This window comes from Lipotes vexillifer, unplaced genomic scaffold, assembly GCF_000442215.2.
Source record: "Lipotes vexillifer unplaced genomic scaffold, Lipotes_vexillifer_v1.1 scaffold230, whole genome shotgun sequence".
NCBI classification, from domain to species: Eukaryota; Metazoa; Chordata; class Mammalia; order Artiodactyla; family Lipotidae; genus Lipotes; species Lipotes vexillifer.
The window spans coordinates 5,989,024-6,009,114 of NW_006775143.1; the positions used below are offsets into that span (position 1 = coordinate 5,989,024).

The 20,091-nt window shown below is 43.9% G+C and overlaps 1 protein-coding gene across 1 annotated transcript in view; it reads right to left on the minus strand.

Annotated features, from left to right (window-relative positions):
• SNX30 (sorting nexin family member 30) overlaps nucleotides 1-20,091 on the minus strand; it is a 104,585-nt gene that overhangs the window by 56,575 nt on the left and 27,919 nt on the right. The window contains exon 2 of the mRNA XM_007449761.1: nucleotides 3,066-3,257. Within this exon, the coding sequence (XP_007449823.1) occupies nucleotides 3,066-3,257 (192 nt within the window). The remainder of the gene's footprint in view (nucleotides 1-3,065; nucleotides 3,258-20,091) is intronic.

Below are 20,091 nucleotides of genomic sequence, written 5' to 3' on the forward strand. Positions count from 1 at the left end.
CCTACACGTCCTTTAATACAACGCTCAGAGTAAAGGTTCCAGGTGCATCACCAACGTATTAAACCTGGTGTCACTATTTGAAACAGGAAAAGAAAAGGACTCTGGTTTGAGATCAGAAGTGGAATTCACGGTAAAAAGGAAAACTTAATCCTTCAACAAGTTCACCCTTAAGGTGCTGTCCTTGAAGCCAAGTGAAAATGTGGGACTGAAACTTGGAAAGATTATCCTAAGACATTATCTGACTTAAAGGAAAAGAGATAGAAATAAGAGCACAATGGAGAAAGGGGAAGGAAGGACAGAGAGACAGCAGAGGAGAGAGTGGTGAGCTGCAGCACGGGCATCAGCCGGAGAATCCGCTGACAGGGAGAGAAACTGCAGGGTGGAGGACAAGAGGGCTGGGGAAGCAACAAGACAGCTGAGCACTGCTGTGCGAGGCGATCACCTCGACATTCAGCTGTTTAGAGCACAAATTCAAGAAAAACATGTTTTGCATTCCACTGACTACAGGGTACAAAATAAGTTGACGCTAGGGAGAAAAAAATAAGTAACTGGAAATGATTCACGGGGGGTACGTATAACATCCTAGGACCTCTGAGGATGTAATACACATCTAAGCACCTAGCAATGTTGAGAAATACTACCCAGTGCCAAAAGGGACAGGGGCAGACTGTGTGAGCGCACATGCCTGTGCACACATACAAATCTTCAAATGTGAACCAGGTGTGGAAAAGACAAGGCAGTAATATAGTGGTACAAGGCAGAAAGCTAATAAATATTAGTTCCCACTCTTCTCTTACTCCTCCTCTCCCTGACATTAAGACTAACTACCTGTATGCAGAAAACTATAAGACACTGATGAAAGAAATTAAAGATGATACAAACAGATGGAGAGAGATACCATGTTCTTGGATTGGAAGAATCAACATTGTGAAAATGACTATACTACCCAAAGCAATCTACTGATTCAATGCAATCCCTATCAAACTACCAATGGCATTTTTCACAGAACTAGAGTAAAAAATTTCACAATTTGTATGGAAACACAAAAGACCCTGAATCGCCAAAGTAATCTTGAGAATGAAAAACGGAACTGGAGGAATCAGGCTCCCAGACTTCAGACCATACTACAAAGCTACAGTAATCAAGACACTATGGTACTGGCACAAAAACAGAAATATAGATAAATAGAACAGGATAGAAAGCCCAGAGATAAACCCAAACACATATGGTCACCTTATTTCTGATAAAGGAGGCAAGAATATTCAATGGAGAAAAGACAGCCTCTTCAGTAAGTGGTGCTGGGAAAACTGGACAGCTACATGTAAAAGAATGAAATTAGAACACTCCCTAACACCATACACAAAAATAAGCTCAAAATGGATTAAAGACCTAAATGTAAGGCCAGACACTATCAAACTCTTAAGAGGAAAACATAGGCAGAACACTCTATGACAAATCACAGCAAGATCCTTTTTGACCCACCTCCTAGAGAAATGGAAATCAAAACAAAAATAAACAAATGGGACCTAAGGAAACTTAAAAGGTTTTGCACAGCAAAGGAAACCATAAACAAGACCAAAAGACAACCCTCAGAATGGGAGAAAATATTTGCAAATGAAGCAACTGACAAAGGATTAATCTCCAAAATTTACAAGCAGCTCATGCAGCTCAATATCAAAAAACACAAACAACCCAATCCAAAAATGGGCAGAAGACCTAAATACACATTTCTCCAAAGAAGATATACAGATTGCCAACAAACACATGAAAGCATGCTCAACATCACTAATCATTAGAGAAACGCAAATCAAAACTACAATGAGGTATTACCTTACACCAGTCAGAATGGACATCATGGAAAAATCTACAAACAATAAATGCTGGAGGGGGTGTGGAGAAAAGAGAACCCTCTTGCACTGTTGGCGGCAATGTAAATTGGTACAGCCACTATGGAGAACAGCACGGAGGTTCCTTAAAAAGCTAAAAATAGAACTACCATACAACCCAGCAATCCCACTACCGGGCATATACCCTGAGAAAACCATAATTCAAAAAGAGTTATGTACCACAATATTCACTGCAGCTCTACTTACAATAGCCAGGACATGGAAGCAACCTAAGTGTCCATGGTCAGATGAATGGATAAAAATGATGCGGCACATATATACAATGGAATATTACTCGGCCATAAAAAGAAAGGAAATTGTGTTATCTGTAGTGAGGTGGATGGACCTAGAGTCTATCATACAGAGTGAAATAAGTCAGAAAGAAAAAAATACTGTATGCTAACACATATATATGGAAACTAAAAAAAAAAAAAAAGGTTCTGAAGAACCTAGGGGCAGGACAGGAATAAAGACGCAGACGTAGAGAATGGACTTGAGGACACGGGGAGGGGGAGGGGTAATCTGGGACGAAGTGAGAGAGAGGCATGGACATATATCTACTACCAAACGTAAAATAGATACCTAGTTGGAAGCAGCCGCATAGCACAGGGAGATCAGCTCAGTGCTTTGTGACCACCTAGAGAAGTGGGATAGGAGGGTGGGAGGGAGATGCAAGAGGGAGGAGAGATGGGGATATATGTATAGCTGATTCACTTTGTTATAAAAAACTAACACACCATTGTAAAGCAATTATACTCCAATAAAAATGTTAAAAAATATTTAAAAAAGACTAATTATGCCAGATTATAATCATGTTCTCATCACAGAGCTTCAGGTTGATACAGTGGTTGATACAATGATTAATACATTTCAAGAGTAATATTAACATGTTAAACAATATCATGATAGAAAATAAGTGAAAGTACGGGCTTTAAAAGTTTCATTTGAAAGACTGTAGTCACAATTTCTCCTTCATTTTAAGGTTAAAATTAAAAAAACTTATGCATAATCCTTTTAAATCTGAATATATCCACTCTCCCAAAAAGCTATATTCACAATTGTCATAAAGGTGAACAGAGTTGTACAAAGGAAGGGAAAAAGGAAAGGCAGGAATCATGGCGGTAGGACTTCAATTCTCCAAGACACTCCAGACAGGTGGAAGATAATAAAAAGACCTACTTTGGTGGTGATCCTGTACGTGATGTAGGTCTCCATCGTACAGACATGCTTCTTGGGATCATCAACCGTGACAAAGAGGTCTCTGGTCTCACCATCGATGTCATCATCAAGTTGTAGTCTGTTGAGAAGGGAAGATGAAGAAGCGGGACTTGCAGGGCCTGCTGGAGTACCGCCGTTGGGCAAAATGAGATCCTGAAAGAAGAAAAGAATCATCTTACAAAGTAGCTAAAAACACACACCTGGAGAACACCAGCAACAGAGGCGGGTTTAGCCAAACCAAGAAACAACTCTAAATACAAAAATAACTTTCAAAGAATCTGATCCTCTCCTTACTTACCATTTCTTAAGTGAACGAGTCTTTTACAACCAAGAGAAACACGACGGGCAATGCTCTACACAAAATCCTGTTGATTCATGTGTCAGCAAGCGCTGAAGGAACCAACAGTTCAAGGACAGAGAACATGACAGCCACCACCGTCAGACTTTGACAGAGAAAGAACTCCTGAGCACACCACATTGTCTCTTTTTCCCACTTTCTCAAGACCGCCACTTGGGCCCAGGTAAACATTAAGGGGCCAGAACCTTCTTAAATGTCCAACACATTTAAGAACCTAATCAACCATCACAAAGAGACGGCTAAACATTACGTACCTCCTGGAATAAGTTCACACCACCACCTATGAAGTATGCTTGCCAAAAAACTGGATATGAGTCCTGAACAAATCTCTAGACACAACACCAATGTATAGGCAATACAGAAGAGTGAGGAACATGTTTAACAAATACTGCAAGGACGCAATCAGTGGCATCTACACAATGTGAAGCCAAAGAGAACCGAAGACCCAGTTTCTTCAATAAATAAATAAATTGTAAGGAAAAAAGAAAGACAGAGTTGGAAAGAGCACCTATAGATGTAATGAAACTTAAGAGACCTATCAACAACTGCAGTGGGTACTGATTAAAACACAGGGTTAAAAGATTTTGAGACATTCAGGAAATTTTGAATATTGATCAATTATTTGATGACATGAAGGAATTATTAGGTGTGATAATGGAAGTATTATGATTTTACAAAGTCTTCATCTTTTAGTAACACATAACTAAAGTATTCATAGATGAAATGATAGGATGTGTGGTATTTGCTTCAAAATAATTAAGGTCGGGTAGTTGGGATATAGATGACACAAGATGCCCCAAAGCTGATCACTGTTGAAGCTGGTACTTGCAGGTTCACTATCAATTCTCACCTCTTCTGTATGTGTTTAAAATTTTCCGCAATAAAAAAGTTTAAAAGGGGTTGGGGGGAGCAAGTACCAGAAAAGAAAGGGAAGGAAAGATTAAAAACTTATGGACTTCTTTCTTCTTAGGCCTCAGTAGTAAGCCACTTGAATCAATTATGTCCCTACAATATCCAAAAAAGATGCAGTCTTCCAGTTACCTTTTCTGGCTTTAAGATTTGATAAGAGAACAAAGCCCTGTCTAGCAGTAGATGTGAAAGCCTCTGAATGTCACCTTGGAATCATTAGAAGGCAAAGACTAAGGAATATGGCAAGAAAGTGACATGACACTAAGCAAACAGCCTTGGTCAGGAATGTTTTCTGCATTCCTGACCTGTGGGTAATCAGATCACAGGCTGGGCGTGGGTCTTTCCCCAGAATGATCTCCTTCTTGTGTGCAGGCTGGATATGACTTAGCCCCCAGAGAAGAGAACATACAGGAAATGAGAAGTCAATCTAGCAGTCATGTCCATAAGCTCCAGATGAAGATGGCACATCTGGAAAGAGAGTATGGAACAAGGCAGAGGGAAGCATGGTCTGGGGTCAAGGGCAATGTCACCCAACTCCGTGGGTGATGGAAACTAAACAAAAAAGGTACTCTCCTTTGTCTCCCTGACCACAGATAATTTAATCACATCCTTACTTATGCAATGTCAAAAATACTTTTGTAATTACTGAAAGGGTACCATTTCACAGAAGGTATTCATGGGAATGGACCCCACCCCTCCACTTCTCAGCCCAGGGTCTTGTCAGCTGGGAAGGCAAGCCCCTCAGCAGCTGCTCTCCGTGTGGACCATAGAACCTAGCTATAGCAGCACCCCACGACCTGCTTCCTCAGCACACTGATGTCACTGAGGGCATGCAGTGTCCAAATCCCAGGGACTAAGGAGCAGCGGGGGGACATCTTCTCTGGAGCTCTGAGACAACCATCACGTCTTCATCATTTCAGTAAATATTTAAACACTGACCTCAGGCAAGGCACCATGCTAGGCACTGAGGGGCCCACCCTTATATTTTAACAACACTAGCTCGCTGGGCCTCAGAAAGGCTCCATCACCTATGGCTAAACATTGCACAAAAGAAAGAATGAATTCAAAATCTTCAGTCAGATAAGCCAACATCAGCTCAGACAGCAATTTTCCACAATCTGGCCTGAACTGATCCTGGAACTCACTATGCTGTTTCATATTTTCTCATCATTGCTTACATAGCACACACACACACACACACACACACACACACACACACACACACACACACCTCTTTTTTATGTAGAGGGCTCCAAGGATCTCACAGAAATCTTCTCAAATGCCCCCTCCTCCTAGAATCCTTCCTGGATCCAGCCCCTAACAAAATTAGTCACTCCCTTCTCAATACCTTGAAGATGCTTCCACTGAAGCAATTTTCACAGTTTTAATCATTTATTTACATATATAACTTATCCATAAGCACTGTGCGTCCAACAACTGTAAATGTGCCTTGTTCACCTTTGTGTGTGCATGTGTGATTATCCATCCATCTGTTTGCCCGTCTCCCAGGGATTCCAGGCCAATTCCCCTAACCTTTGCTCTGGGGACCTCAGCCAATAACCCTCCAGGAACGGCCCACATAAAGGTCTAAAAGATCTTGGCCAGACAGTGGGAACTGAACTAATTCTCAAATCAGTTAGTGGGGGTTGGGGAGGAGAGAGTCACCCAGACCTTGTCACACAGCAGATTCTTTCCTTTAGGACTACATAACCAGGGAAGATACCCACACCCTTACTACAGGGTGCTTCCCGTAATATTATTTGAGCATATATGAATAGCAAATGAGCTACGGATGCCTGGACTTTCCTATAAAGGGATGCTACCATCTCCGACTTCCATGGCACGTCTGTGCGCAGGGCTTCCACATTCTTATTTCGCTGCCCTCTACGTCAACCTCAACCTGGTGAGGTTAGCAGACAGATACTGATGCGGAAGCCGACTCAGAAAGGTGAAGGACTTCTGTATCCAAATGTATGGAAGCCAGTTATCACTCTACTGAGTTGAGCTCAGGTATCTGGTTCCTAGTTCAAGGGTGTTATCAAGCTGGATCCCCTTTGTGTGGCTTTCCCCAACCCAACACTGTCCCTCATCTCCATTCTCTGGCCATAAATCCTTCTGGGTAAACATGAGGCTTCTGTTTTTAAAGCCAGTCGAGAAATGCTTACATTTTCCCTTAGGGTCTTAATACAAGTTATCCCCCAGATAACTCCCCTCAAGATATGGTCCCCATGAGAAACAAACGTGGAGGGAAAAGACAAAAATCTTAGGAGGAAAGGGCAGGGGCTTAGGTGGACTCAGTGACCCAGGCTCCTGCCTCTACCCTCAGAGTCCTCCGGTAGTGGGTATGCTTCACTGAGACCTGAGTTCTAGAGCACGTATTGTGGGAGGGCAGCACCTTTACAACTAACACCAATTACAAAACGCGAGATGTGAGAGAATCCCTTGGCACAACACAAAAGCCTCCTGTTTCATTGTTGCTGCCCTACAGTCAGTCCTCCTTACTGCAGCCAGAACGCTCCCTGGAAAAGGTCAATCAAAACATGTTACCCGGGCTTCCCTGGTGGCACAGTGGTTGAGCATCCGCCTGCCGATGCAGGGGGACGCGGGTTCGTGCCCCGGTCCGGGAGGATCCCGCATGCCACGGAGCGGCTGGGCCCGTGAGCCATGGCCGCTGGGCCTGCGCGTCTGGGGCCTGTGCTCCGCGGTGGGAGGGGCCGCGGCAGTGAGAGGCCCGCGTACCGCAAAAAACAAAACAAAACAAAACAAAACAAACAAACATGTTAGCCCCCTGTTCAGAACTCTGAAAGACATCCATCCAAACACATTCAAAATAAAATCCAGACTCCCTCCCATAACCCACAAGGGCCAACATGATCTTATCACAGTCTCTGACCTGCCCTCCAGCTCATCCTGCTCGACACACCTGGCTTGGCTCATCTGGACCTCAGGGCCTTCATACTTGCTGCTCACTCTGCCTGGAACACTGCTCTCCCCTCCGACTGCCACTGGCCTGGCTTTCCTCCTCAAACAGGTTTCTGCTCAAATGACACCTACTCAGAGAGGCGCTCTCAGCCCACAAAAATCTAAAAACATCCCTGCGCGCTCCATCATTTTCCAGTCCCTTCCCTGGCTTTATTTTCATCGTAGGACTTACCACTGTCTAAAAATGTATTATATATTAATTGATTGTCTGTCTGTCTGACTTCCCACCAGTCTGTAAATTCCACAGGAGCAGAGACTGTGTCTTCTGGAACACAGTAGGTACTCAGTAAGTATCTGATGAATGAATGAGTTTTAGAAGTGACCCAACTCAATCTCTTGCCAACACAAGGTACTCAATAAACGTCTGTTGAATGACAACAACACTGAGGCTAACCTGGACGGACTGCCGGGTTTTGAATCCCGGTTTTACTCTTTACTAGCAGCATGACTTAAGTAAATTCCTCAATCTCTCTATTGCCCCAGCTTCGTCATTTATAAAATGGGTGTAATGGGATTGAGTTAGTTAGCATATGGAGCAACTGGAACAGTGCCTGGAACATGGTAGGCGTTATATCACTATTAAAATACTCAAACAACAAAAAAAAGTCAACTTGTCTGCAAGTATTCCTGCATCCCCTTTAGACTATGGGGCTGGGTTCACAGTAGACCATAAATGCTGCTGAAAATTAAAATCGCACCTAGAGTCACAGTTGGTGCCTTAACCACATCTTCCTTAATGACTCCCCTGTAGCAATAGATATATCTACAGTAGCCTTTGTGAGAGTTACAACTACCTAGTTGATAAATACATGAAAACTCCTCAACGCTCCAAAATATCAATTCTTGCTATGCAGTTTCACTTATAAGAGAATTTCTTCTCCCCATCACCCCTTTTTACTTAGGAAGAGGAATACATAACCAGGACACTTTGGAAACTGCCCTCGCTCAAAGAATTTCAGTTATAAGATCCACCATTGTGGTCAGCCAGCCGCAAGAGAGATAATTAAAATAACGTTAGTCACCAGCAAAATTTTATATTACATTAAACATAGGGTTTATGAAAGAAAGTGGTATACCTTAAGGGCCAACATGGACTTAATAAAAACAAGCCATGCGAAAACACTCTAATTTCTCTTTTTGATACTATTAGAGGAGTGTGGGCAACATGATGATCTCGTTTCAGAAGAGCTTGCCAAAGCCTCTCAAGGCATCCTGACCGCTACAGGAGAATGAGAGCTCTCTGAATGCACAGACTGTACCTGACTTGTATTAATTGACCTCCCTCCTGCCAGGCACACAGGAGATGCCTGAAGAATGAATGTGCCCTGCACAAACTGAACAGAACACTCCTGACTGCTGACTTTGCTGTAAAGTTAAATTTAGGCCAACTATGGGCAATAACTTCAAAGGGAAAACCTCAAAATTGTTCTGTTCAAAGATGTTCATAACAGATCAAAGAACACAGAGTGAACCCTGGAAAAGCTCCAAAGGCTCACTAACCAGGAAATGATCGTGTTTACATTAATAACAATGTTACACACTCATTGAAAAATTATAAATCTAGACTTCTAGATAAATGCAGCGAATTAATAAGCTCAGGTCTTTGCTTTCTCCCTCTTTCCCCCTTCCAGATAACAACCACCTGAAGAACGGGAGAGAAAGAGCAGTGGGGGTGCGGGGGGGGGGCGCATAGTGACCGGAATGAGTACCAGATTAGAAACTAGGAAAGGGCATCGTCCAAATGCCAAAAGTATTTCCTACTGGAGACAATTGGGACTCAACTGAGAAAAGAACGAAGAGGTATCTTTAACCCATGTCACTGAGGTTACTTAGGGTTATCAAGGTTACCTAAGAAGCAGAAAGTGTCCTGAACCCTCACAGACACTCTAATTTGAATTTGCAATTGTCTGGAAGGATGAGGGTATGGAAGGGCCCACAGTGGGGCAAAGGAGGACCCCCAGAGTGTCTGGCTGCTGTGAGCAAGGGGGTGCCAGCACAGGCAGATATACCATGTGAGGCCCACCAGCAGAGGGTGCCTTGCCCCCAGGGCTTCATCTAGCCAGGAGGGGTAGAGATGCAAGAGAAAGGTCAGGGGAACATGAAGGCGCCTGCTTGCACCTTCATGAAGTCAGCTGCCCTGGATAGGTCCACCAAGCACAAAGGAGGCAAGACCGCAAATTCTGAAAAGGCTGGACTCTACCGAGATGGGGAGAGCACCTAAAACAAGATGGAAGCCAGGCTATACTGGATCCAGACACACAGAGGAACTAGGCCAAGTCTTCCTGACCGACTGTCCCTGACCCTGGTTTTCTTTCTTCTGATTCCTTTTCCCAAGGTGAGACCACTCAACTGATTTGTCAACTATTATTCCACTCAACCTAAGATCCAAGAAGACAATTCTAACATCAAGTAGAAACAGGGGGATCCAGGGAATTCCCTGGCAGTACAGTGGTTAGAACTAAGTGAGAGGCAAATAGCAGGCCTGTATTACCTCATCAGACACAAGAAAACAGAAAAATACACCAGCCTATATTAACTCACATTCAGACGTAAGAGAAAACCAATACATGAGGAAAAGCAGCACAGTCCTTAAGAGCAGATACATATATACATTTGAAAAGATTTATCCCATAAAACACTACACTTTAGTCCACATCTACCTTGTGCTCCCATTTAAAAAAAAAAGTCAAAGTGGAACAGAACTGTACTTTACTTCACTGTACAGTAGAAACCAACACAACATTGTAAAACAACTATACCCCCCCCCAAAAAAAAGAAAGTGGAAGAGGGGGGATTCCCTGGTGGCGCAGTGGTTAAGACTCCGCACTCCCAATGCAGGGGGCCCCGGTTTGATCCCTGGTCAAGGAACTAGATCCCATGTGCATGCCACAACTAAGAGTTCACATGCCACTGCTAAGGAGCACTCGATCTGAAACTAAAGGAGCCCAGCTGCCGCAACTAAGACTCGGCGCAGCCAAATAAATATCTAAAAAAAAAAGAAAGTGGAAGAGGGAATAAAAAAATTAAAGCAGGGCTTCCCTGGTGGCACAGTGGTTGAGAGTCCGCCTGCCGATGCAGGGGACACGGGTTCATGCCCCGGTCCGGGAAGATCCCACATGCCGCAGAGCGGCTAGGCCTGTGAGCCATGGCTGCTGAGCCTGCGCGTCTGGAGCCTGTGCTCCGCAACGGGAGAGGCCACAACAGTGAGAGGCCCACGTACTGCAATAAATAAATAAATAAATAAATAAACAAACATAAATTGAAAACAGAAAAGAAGGAGTAAAAGTTATAAATAAAACCAAAATTTAATTCTTCTAAAAGAATTAAATATAGAATTAGATTAATATAGAATAAATATAGAATTAAATATAGAAAGAAGGAGGGGAAAAATGAGCAGGCAATAGTGATTTAAATCTTACCTCTGTGTATGATTATAAATTACAAGGATGTGCTATGAATAGCTATGCTAATAAACCTGGAAGCTCTTTGGCCATACATTGCAGGAAAATGTACGGCCAAAGAGAAATTAAATTGATGCAGAAAACCTAAACAAATAAATAACCTCAGAACTGCTGTCAGAGAACTTTTACTGAAAGGTGAGCTAAGCCCCAATGGTTTTACAGCTGAGCTCTAATGAACCTCAAGGAGCAAGTCTTGTTTTATTTGAACACTCTAAAACACAGTTAAAAATGAAAAAACTCAAATCAGTTTATAAGGGTTACCTATATCTGATATCAAAATACTATGACAAAAAAGGAAATTAGATGTAAGTGTAGACTTTGTCAGTAAAGTAACAGCAAACGGTACATTAGAAGAATTTTTTTAAAAAGAAAGAAAGAAAAATAATATACCAGGATTGAGTCAAACATAATCCAAGAAATCAAAAGTGATTTAACATTAAGAAATTTATTAATGCTATTTATTACATTAACTGATAATAGGATCACTGTCCAATATAATCATGCCCACAACTACCAAAATGCTTATTGGTATCATACACTGGTAAATATCAGCCATTCTATTAAAATCTCTAAGTAAAATTAAGAAATAAAAGGAAGGTTCCTAAATATGTTAAAGGGTATATATCAGAAAACATCAGCAATGAACCTTGAAAACACTGCTCTAAGTGAAAGAAGCCAGACATGAAAGGCCACATACATAATTCCATTTATATGAAGAATCCAGACAGGCAAATCCACAAAGATAGAAAGAAGACTTTTGGTTGCCAGGGGCTGAAGGGAAGGGGAAAACAGGAGTGAACACTTAATAAATATGAGGTTTCTTTTTTGGGTAACAAAATATTCTGGAATTAGATAGTAATGATGTTTGCACAATGCTGTGAGTATACTAAAAACCACTCAACTGTAATATAGTTTGAAATGGTGACTTTTACGGTATGTGAATTAGATCTCAATAATATATTTCTTAAGCAGGAAACAATATAAAACACTGGAGGCATGTCTACAAAATTCAGAAACAAGACTCTGATACATAATTACCCCATTATTCAAATTGTTCTGGAGCCTTGAGCTAGCGCAACGGTGTACAACAGAGCTAACTCCACGCACTGCAATCATTCAAGAAGAAACACGCAGTGATCTACCACATCATTTCCTTGCAAAAGGTTGGTTTCTTCGAAAATTAATCTAAAACTATAATACACATAATAGGGAGAAAATGTATTTAAAACTTTTTAAAACGATAAATCTAAACTGATATCAGGTATTTACTAAGTAACATTCAGTGACAAAAGGAGAAGACACAAACCACATGGTAGATTGTAGTATCGTTTGCAATTATTACCTCTGTACCTTTAAGAGGGTTATACACGCTCACTATTGCCAAGTGACTGCCGACCGGAGGGCACATCTCCACTCCCGTCCAGTGACTGTTGGCTTGGCTACGTAACGGGCTCTGGCCAATGGCACATGAGCAAATGTGACCTACACCAGATGGGAGCAGACACTTTACGAGCCACTGCATGTTTCCATCAGCTCTCATGTGCTCTCTCCTCTGCCCTGAAACTAGCATGTCCCAAACGGGGGCTGTGCCTTCAGAAGGGAAGACTTGTGGAAAAGAGCCATAGCAATGGACTCCCAGGCACCGACACATAATTCGATCTAGAAATTAATGTTTGCTGCAAACCTCTGTATTTTTGGAATTTGTGGTTTATTAACCACAGCAAGACTAACACATATAATTATTAAAATGTCTATGTAATTTAAAAAATCTAGGTAAGAGATAGTGTGTAAACAATATGGAATTTTAAGATGTAGGGATTTAGCTTTTTTTTTTTTTTAGTAACTGTAGAATTATTCAAAATGCATCTTAACCATATGACTTAAGTCCTAGGACCCTATCTGATTATCAGTAGAAGTTCAGTCTTCTTTCTTTCCCACCCCTGCCCCAGAATCCCATCTCCAATATTCTCCAAAATCTCCAAGGTTGCTTGCACAAGTTTCTCCAACTTCCCAAGGCCCAGCAGTCTGTGGTTTCTAGGTTAGCATCTTCTCTGAACAGTCTTACATTTTCCCACTTTGGATTCTGGATCATCACATATGAGGGAAAGACTCTTCTTCTTTACACATAGGTTAAGAGATCACCTTTAATTATTTGTAGGTTAATAAAGTCGTTTCAAAACTGAAAATGTGGGCTTCCCTGGTGGCACAGGGGTTGAGAGTCCGCCTGCCGATGCAGGGGACAAGAGTTCGTGCCCCAGTCTGGGAAGATCCCACATGCCGCGGAGCGGCTGGGCCCGTGAGCCACGGCCGCTGAGCCTGCGCGTCCGGAGCCTGTGCTCCGCAACGGGAGAGGCCACAGCAGTGAGAGGCCCGCATACCGCAAAAAAAAAAAAAAAAAAAAAACTGAAAATGTTTCCCCAGCTTTGCTATTAGAAACTCTCCCTTCAAGTAAAATCCACCCATTGGCCTGATGCAAAAGACGACCTCCAACAAGATCACAAAGGAAGTCAAAATGCAAGAGCCCAAGTCCACATTCCTTGGCTCAGTTTCCAGTGTCTATTACTAGCTTTTTCTAAGGATCTGCAGACTAGCAATCAGCTCTCCAGACGCTCTTGTGATTGTCGGGAGCAAAGATTTTTCTCCCACTCTCAGATGAATTTAAACGTGATGTAAAGAGGATACGCTGTTTCAACCACAGAGTGAAACACCTGACACACACTGGACAAAGTGCTGACACAGAGCTACCAGGATGTGTTTAAATGACTCAGTCTGCCTGGGCATGTGTACAAAAAAACCTCTACCTACGATGCAACGCAATATGGGTTATAACGGAGGTCCACGCAAAATGAAGGAGGGGCACAAAGGATGCTGGCGCACCTGGAGAAGAGCAAGAAAATCTGCCAAATGGAAAAACAAGACGGTGGGAGAGCTTGGCATGGACATTCCATGCTGAGAAATCACCACCTCTGAAGGAGGAGAGGCATTTCCAAAAGCTTGTCCCTAACGGAATGATAACCAGGACCCACCACACAAAGGTTCTGCCTCTGTTGCTGGTCAAGTACATGCACGATCTGGAGGACTCAAATGCCCAAGCAGACAGCTTTTTAAAGACACAAATTAAACCTCCCCCAAAAGCACACAACAAAGAGAACGTGACTCTAACTAAACACCTGATCTCTTTCCTTCCCACCTTGACGCATTCTGCCAACTGAAAGCTAAGTAATAAAGGCACTCCCCTCTGACATTTCTGCACCAAAATCACACAAGGGCCTGGGGCGGAGAACCCCTCAGATCATCCAAGTTGTCTGTGTCACTTATAAGAAAAGACTCGGAAGAAGCATGCATGAGGCCACTCAGGTGGTAGCGTGACCACCAGGTCTTTGGTCACTCACCTAGGGCTGTGGTACCACACAAACTGGATGCTCCACAGGAGAGTGATGCACACAAGCAGATAAACAGCTCTAAAGACCAACTGAGAAACAGTTACATGATGGGTGGTAATTAACAGAGGAGAAATAATGTTTCATAAAGGCCATGAAGTTAACCTACTGGGGATACTCAGTCTAAGGGTCTCATTTCTACGCTCTCTCAACACTAACCCACTCCATCCACCTCTGGTCTTTAACAGAAGAGGCATGGGAGGGAGGGAGGGAGGGAGGGAGGAAAGAAGAAAGATAGACAGATCTGGGCTTAGAGTCCACATGACTGGGCTTGAATTCTGGCTTTGCTCCTCAGAGGCCTGGAGTAAGGTACTCAATCTCTCTGAGACCCAGTTTCTCCACCTATGTCATGGAGGGTGTAAGGATTAAAGAAAACACAAGTAATGTGCTACTTAATCCCTTAATATACGTTAGTTCTTTCCCACCCTTCATACAACACTCCTTAACTGTACCATTTGTTCACCTTTCAAAGCTGGTCTGAATTGACATGTTTTTGTGCTACCATCTGACCCAGCACTGCATATGTGGAATGTCCTCAGTGTCTGATGAAACAAGTCAGATGCCTACGGGAAGTTAAAGCAAAGAGCATTGTCACAACAGGGACCTAGATGAAACAATATACTATACAGAGCTGAATATCTACTAGGTGATCAAACACTTGTTGATTAATCATCACCTCAGACCAAACCTTTTCAAGGGCAAAAACCATTCAAGTGAGGAACAGACCGGGGCAGGACTCTACTACCAATTCATGTGAAGTGGTTACTGTTAAGTCCTCGCTTACAGCCACACCACTCAGCTGTGCTTTCAAAAGCCTTGAGCACTGAGCAAGACTAAAAGGGTCCTTGCCTCAAAAACTACCTGAAGCTCACCATTCCTCTATAATAGGGACTCTTTGTCTAGAATCCAAAGACACCTCATGCCAAAAATTATGTGCAAGATTCTGCACGTGCACTTGTGAATCTGAATTTTCCTTTGGAGAGAACCTATCACTTTTAGAGTCCAAAAATACCTATGGGGGAAAAAAGTTAAGCGCTCCTGATTCTAAACTGTCTCTCTCGAAAAAGGAAGCAGTATATTTGAACTTCCACGAGCTCCTCCAAGTTCAAATTGCCCCTCGGCAGAGTACTCTCACGTTCGACGATCTGTGACGCTCACACCCTACCATTAGGGGTAGGGAAGTCCTTAAACCCTCAACCCAAACCTGAAACTAAGCTGAGATGAGAATTTGTTAAATTAGAAGGAAATATGTGACTCTACTCAAATAGGTCACACTAGCTTGAAACAAGTGTTCACCTAAAAGGATTCTCTCAATACTGGTCTTGTGGCATTAAACACTTGTGTTGATTCAGGAGCTAAAAGAGCTAGGAGCTAAAAGAGATGTTTTTCTGTGAAACTCTTCAAAGCCTGAGACACGGGTGCCCCCATGGCATCCTTTTTAGAAGCCTGAAGCATGTCCGCCTCCCCGCAGAAGGGCAGGTGGATTTCCAGGCTTGAGATTCACCTGGCTACCTGGCTGCTCCAGCTCTAATTCCCACATTCCTATTGACATGACTCAGACTGGACACAGGGGATTTCTTTTTATTTCCACAGTGAAGAGATTTATTGGGGAAGAAGAAGGAACTCCACAACCAGGAGTCTGATCATAGTCTAAACAATAAGGAGTGAAAGAAAAAGCGGGAATAGGACATTCTAAACCAAAACAGCTCAAAGGAGTTTCACAATTAAGTAACCAGACAAGAAAAGTGGGAAAAAGGCAGGAAGGAAGGACATGCAAGAAAAGGGCCCTACACGTCATACTGGTCGGTGTGGCCCCCTCATGTGGGCATTCTGAGCTCAGAGGCAGAAACGAGCCCTGTGAATAAGGGTCAGTGGAAGAAGGGTACAAATGGCAAGGGGGCAGAAACAGATAAAGGAAGTCAAGGAATGAATGAGGGAAAAAACTGCAACCTTATTTTCCTATAAATCATGAGGATAAAACAAAGTCAGAAAGGAGGCAGCTCCCACATGGTGGTGCTGGTATCCATCCCCATGGGGAGGCAGGGAGGCTTGTCTTGAAGCCAATACACAAGAGATCAATAAACAGCAAGAATTCTCAAGGGGCTTCCCTGGTGGCGCAGTGGTTGAGAGTCCACCTGCCGATGCAGGGGACACGGGTTCGTGCCCCGGTCCGGGAAGATCCCACATGCCGCGGAGTGGCTGGGCCCGTGACCCGTGGCTGCTGAGCCTGTGCTCCACAACGGGAGAGGCCACAACAGTGAGAGGGCCGTGTACCGCAAAAATAAATAAATAAATAAAAATTTTAAAAAAGATGCTTTCATTTACACTTTACGTATGACAGAGAGAAACGTCAAGTGTCCAAAGTGAAGATGACTAATATCTTTCAGTTCAGGTTGTTGTCGTGGGGCGGGTGGAGGCTGATAGATTAAAGGAGGGTCAGCTTTCCTCAAAGCCACTCCTAGGTCTAGTTTGTTTGACAAAATTTCGCTAAAAGATTACATCCCTACAATATATATAATTAAATATGTTTTTGGCATCTTTCTCCACGGAATCTCTGTGAGATGGCAGAGGGAATGGGGCAAAATAATTATCACTTTCTATTTCTTCTATAGACCAAAAGAGAGATGTTTTCCAACACACGGGAGTTTTAAGTAGCCTAATTACCAGGGTACCATCCTCCCTCAAACCACAAATTAGAGGATATGGAAAGAAAAAGCTACTCATCCATGTATTCATCCAAACAAACATTTATCGAGTTCCCACTGAGTACCAGGTACTATTCCAGATGCACGGGAAAGCAAGCTGATAAGGGATTTATTTGAGGAAACAGTTTTGGGGTGGAGTACGGGGTGTGGCACAGAACCAGGACAAACAGCAACGTGATGTAATGAGATAAATACGTGAATAAGGAAAAACTGCTGTGCTGGAGTCCAGAGCAGCCAAGAGTAACTCTGCCCTCCGAGGACGGCTCCAGAGAGGCAGCCTGACCGCACAAGGCCTGGCCTCACATTCCAGCCCTCCTACCAGCTATGCGGCAGTAAGAAAATCACTTAAATTCACCAACGCTCGCTGGAAAATGGCAAGATCACCCCATCCAGGTGGCCAGGCCGCACAGAGAGTATGGAGAATGTCTGTGAAAGCCCCTGTACACAGCGACTAGCCACTCGGCAGGGAAAAGGTGCTCCTGGCGTGGAGCGCAGCCTCAGCAGAACAGCCACAGGGTGAGGTGCGGAGGGCACAGCTGGGGACCATCACTGTGGACAGAACATGAGCCACCCAGGGGTGGTGGCTGGAAGCAAGGCCTGGAGGTCCAATGAGCTCCAGACTCTGAGGGATCTTAAATAACAGGCTTAAGAATTTGAGGCGCACCCCACAGGCAGTGGCTAAGCTTTTAAGCAGGAAAGTGGCACTCGTACGTAACTTTTTCAAAAAGACTTCAGAAAAAACAGATCAGATAGAAAGGGGAAGAAATAGGAGAAAAGAGAGGGCTCATTTAGGGAGCTCTTGTAATTGTCCAGGCACACCTCCCCCCACCCCCGAATAGTACCTGAGCCAGGTGGTAGATGCCACAGAGAGGAAAGGACAGGTGAGAAGAGTCGTCAACAATAAGGTCGGTCGGGTGCCCTGGGAGACTCTGATGAATGTCTCCTCAGCAGAAAAAAACAGTCTGGCAACACCAGGGGGATCATGTTTCAAACACAGGTAAATTACAGAGGATTAGAAATTCCTGCAGTTCTAGCAAAATCCAGTAAAACACAAGTTCAACTGCCCTTTGTGCTGTGGTTAAATCCACAAAGCCCATCCTTAGGACAAGAGGGCAAGTCCTGCCAAAATGACAGTGCTCAGCAAAGGCTTACACCAAGGTCCACCAAGTTCACCAGGCACTTGACATTCTTACCCAGGTGGGAGCTGCCTCCCAGAGGAGACTCCTCCCACTCAGCTTCCATCACCTGCTTCAGCGATACCTGACTCAAGTCACTTTTCCACTGTCACAGCCAGCGTGCTCACAGCAGGAACTCACGTGGGGAATCTCGCACTGCCAACCACTTAAGGCCAGATGAACAAACAGCTCACAGGCTGTTAGCGCCGCCTGGCTCCAACACCTGGCCAGAGGGTTCTGTCTGTCACCTGAACCCACCTTTGGCAGAGAGCAGAAGGTGGCCAGCTGAGCACTCTGGGAGCCTGGGCTCTGAAGTGACTCACGACACAACAAAATTCCAAAACAGAAAGCAAACTCTTGGGGCTAAGGAAGATGACAGGACTTGGAGACAAAAATCCATACTTTTTCACAGCGATCTACACACCACATCTCTAAATCAAGGGAAAATAAAGAAATTAAATACTGTAAGTTCCTACTATCTTCTGAGCACTGTGCAAGCTTTACACAGTATTCTCAACCCTTCAAATAACACAAGGGTGGGGATGGGGGTGGGGGTGGAGGGTGGGCTTTATTATCCGTGCTCCTACTAGGAGAGCAGGTCCAGGGAGGTTACAGGACGGGCCCAAGGTCACTCAGCCAGTAACAAGCAGAGGCACAACCGGAGCCCAGCCCCAAGAGGCCAGAGCAGAGGCTGGTGGCTGGCCACCGCCTGCCCCCTGGTCACAAGAGACTTCGTTGAACAAGCACCTACCCAACAAGAGACCCCGTACCCACTGCCACCACATTCACCTTTGCATCTGCAGTAGGGTCTGGTGGTGAGCAATCCTTCACATGTGTCCCTTCAAACAATTAAATTCCTGATCCACCAGTGCCAGAGAAATAAACCAAGTCACCTTGCCTCTCAAAGGATTTTTAAGAGCCAGCCAGCTCCAGAGAAGATCCAACATAAAGGACCAGAAACCATTAACAAACAGCTCCATTTGGCCATCAGCAGTCCCCCATGGACTCCAGAAAAATAAAGCTAGACCCCACCACAGTGTGTGTACATGGAAATAAACCTGAGTGGTTAGACACCATGGTGCACGGGCACATCTGGCTTGAACACTCAGTGTTAATGCAGGGGGTGATGGCTTCTCATCCCCAGAGAACTCTTGGGTAATATATATCCTGCCCACATAGCTTGATGATTCACCCTGTCATTCCCTAAACTGATGGGACAGATTTAGTATATGATAACCATGGAACTTCAAATAGTGAGGAGGGAAGAGATTAGTCAATAAATGCTGATGGAGAATTTGGTTAACCAGTTAGGGAACAATTAAGTTATATCCTTTTCTAACGCCAAATGCAAAAATAAATATCAGGTCATGTAAAGAAATAAATGCACTACATCAACTATACCTCGATTTTAAAAAAAAAGAATGAAATGCAAGATTAAAAAAGAAAACTAGATGATGATTTATATCAGGGGTTGGCAAGCTTTTTTGGTAAAGGACCAGACAGTAAATATTTCTGGCTTTTCAGGTCACAGGCTCTGTTGCAACAACTCCAGTCTGCTGTTGTGGTGCAGAAGCAGCCTCATACAGTAGGTGGACAAATGGGTGTGGCTACATTCCAATAAAATTATGGAATGGACACAGTTATGTCTGAATTATGGACATAACTGTTATGGACAAAGAAGTCTGAATTTCACTAATTTTCACATAGCATGAAATAAACATCTTTCTTTTTTCCAGTCATTTAAAAATGCCATTAAAAAACTCTTAGGGGCTTCCCTGGTGGCGCAGTGGTTGAGAGTCCGCCTGCCGATGCAGGGGACACAGGTTCGTGCCCCAGTCCGGGAAGATCCCACATGCCGCGGAGCGGCTAGGCCCGTGAGCCATGGCCGCTGAGCCTGCGCGTCCAGAGCCTGTGCTCCGCAACGGGAGAGGCCACAACAGTGAGAGGCCCACGTACA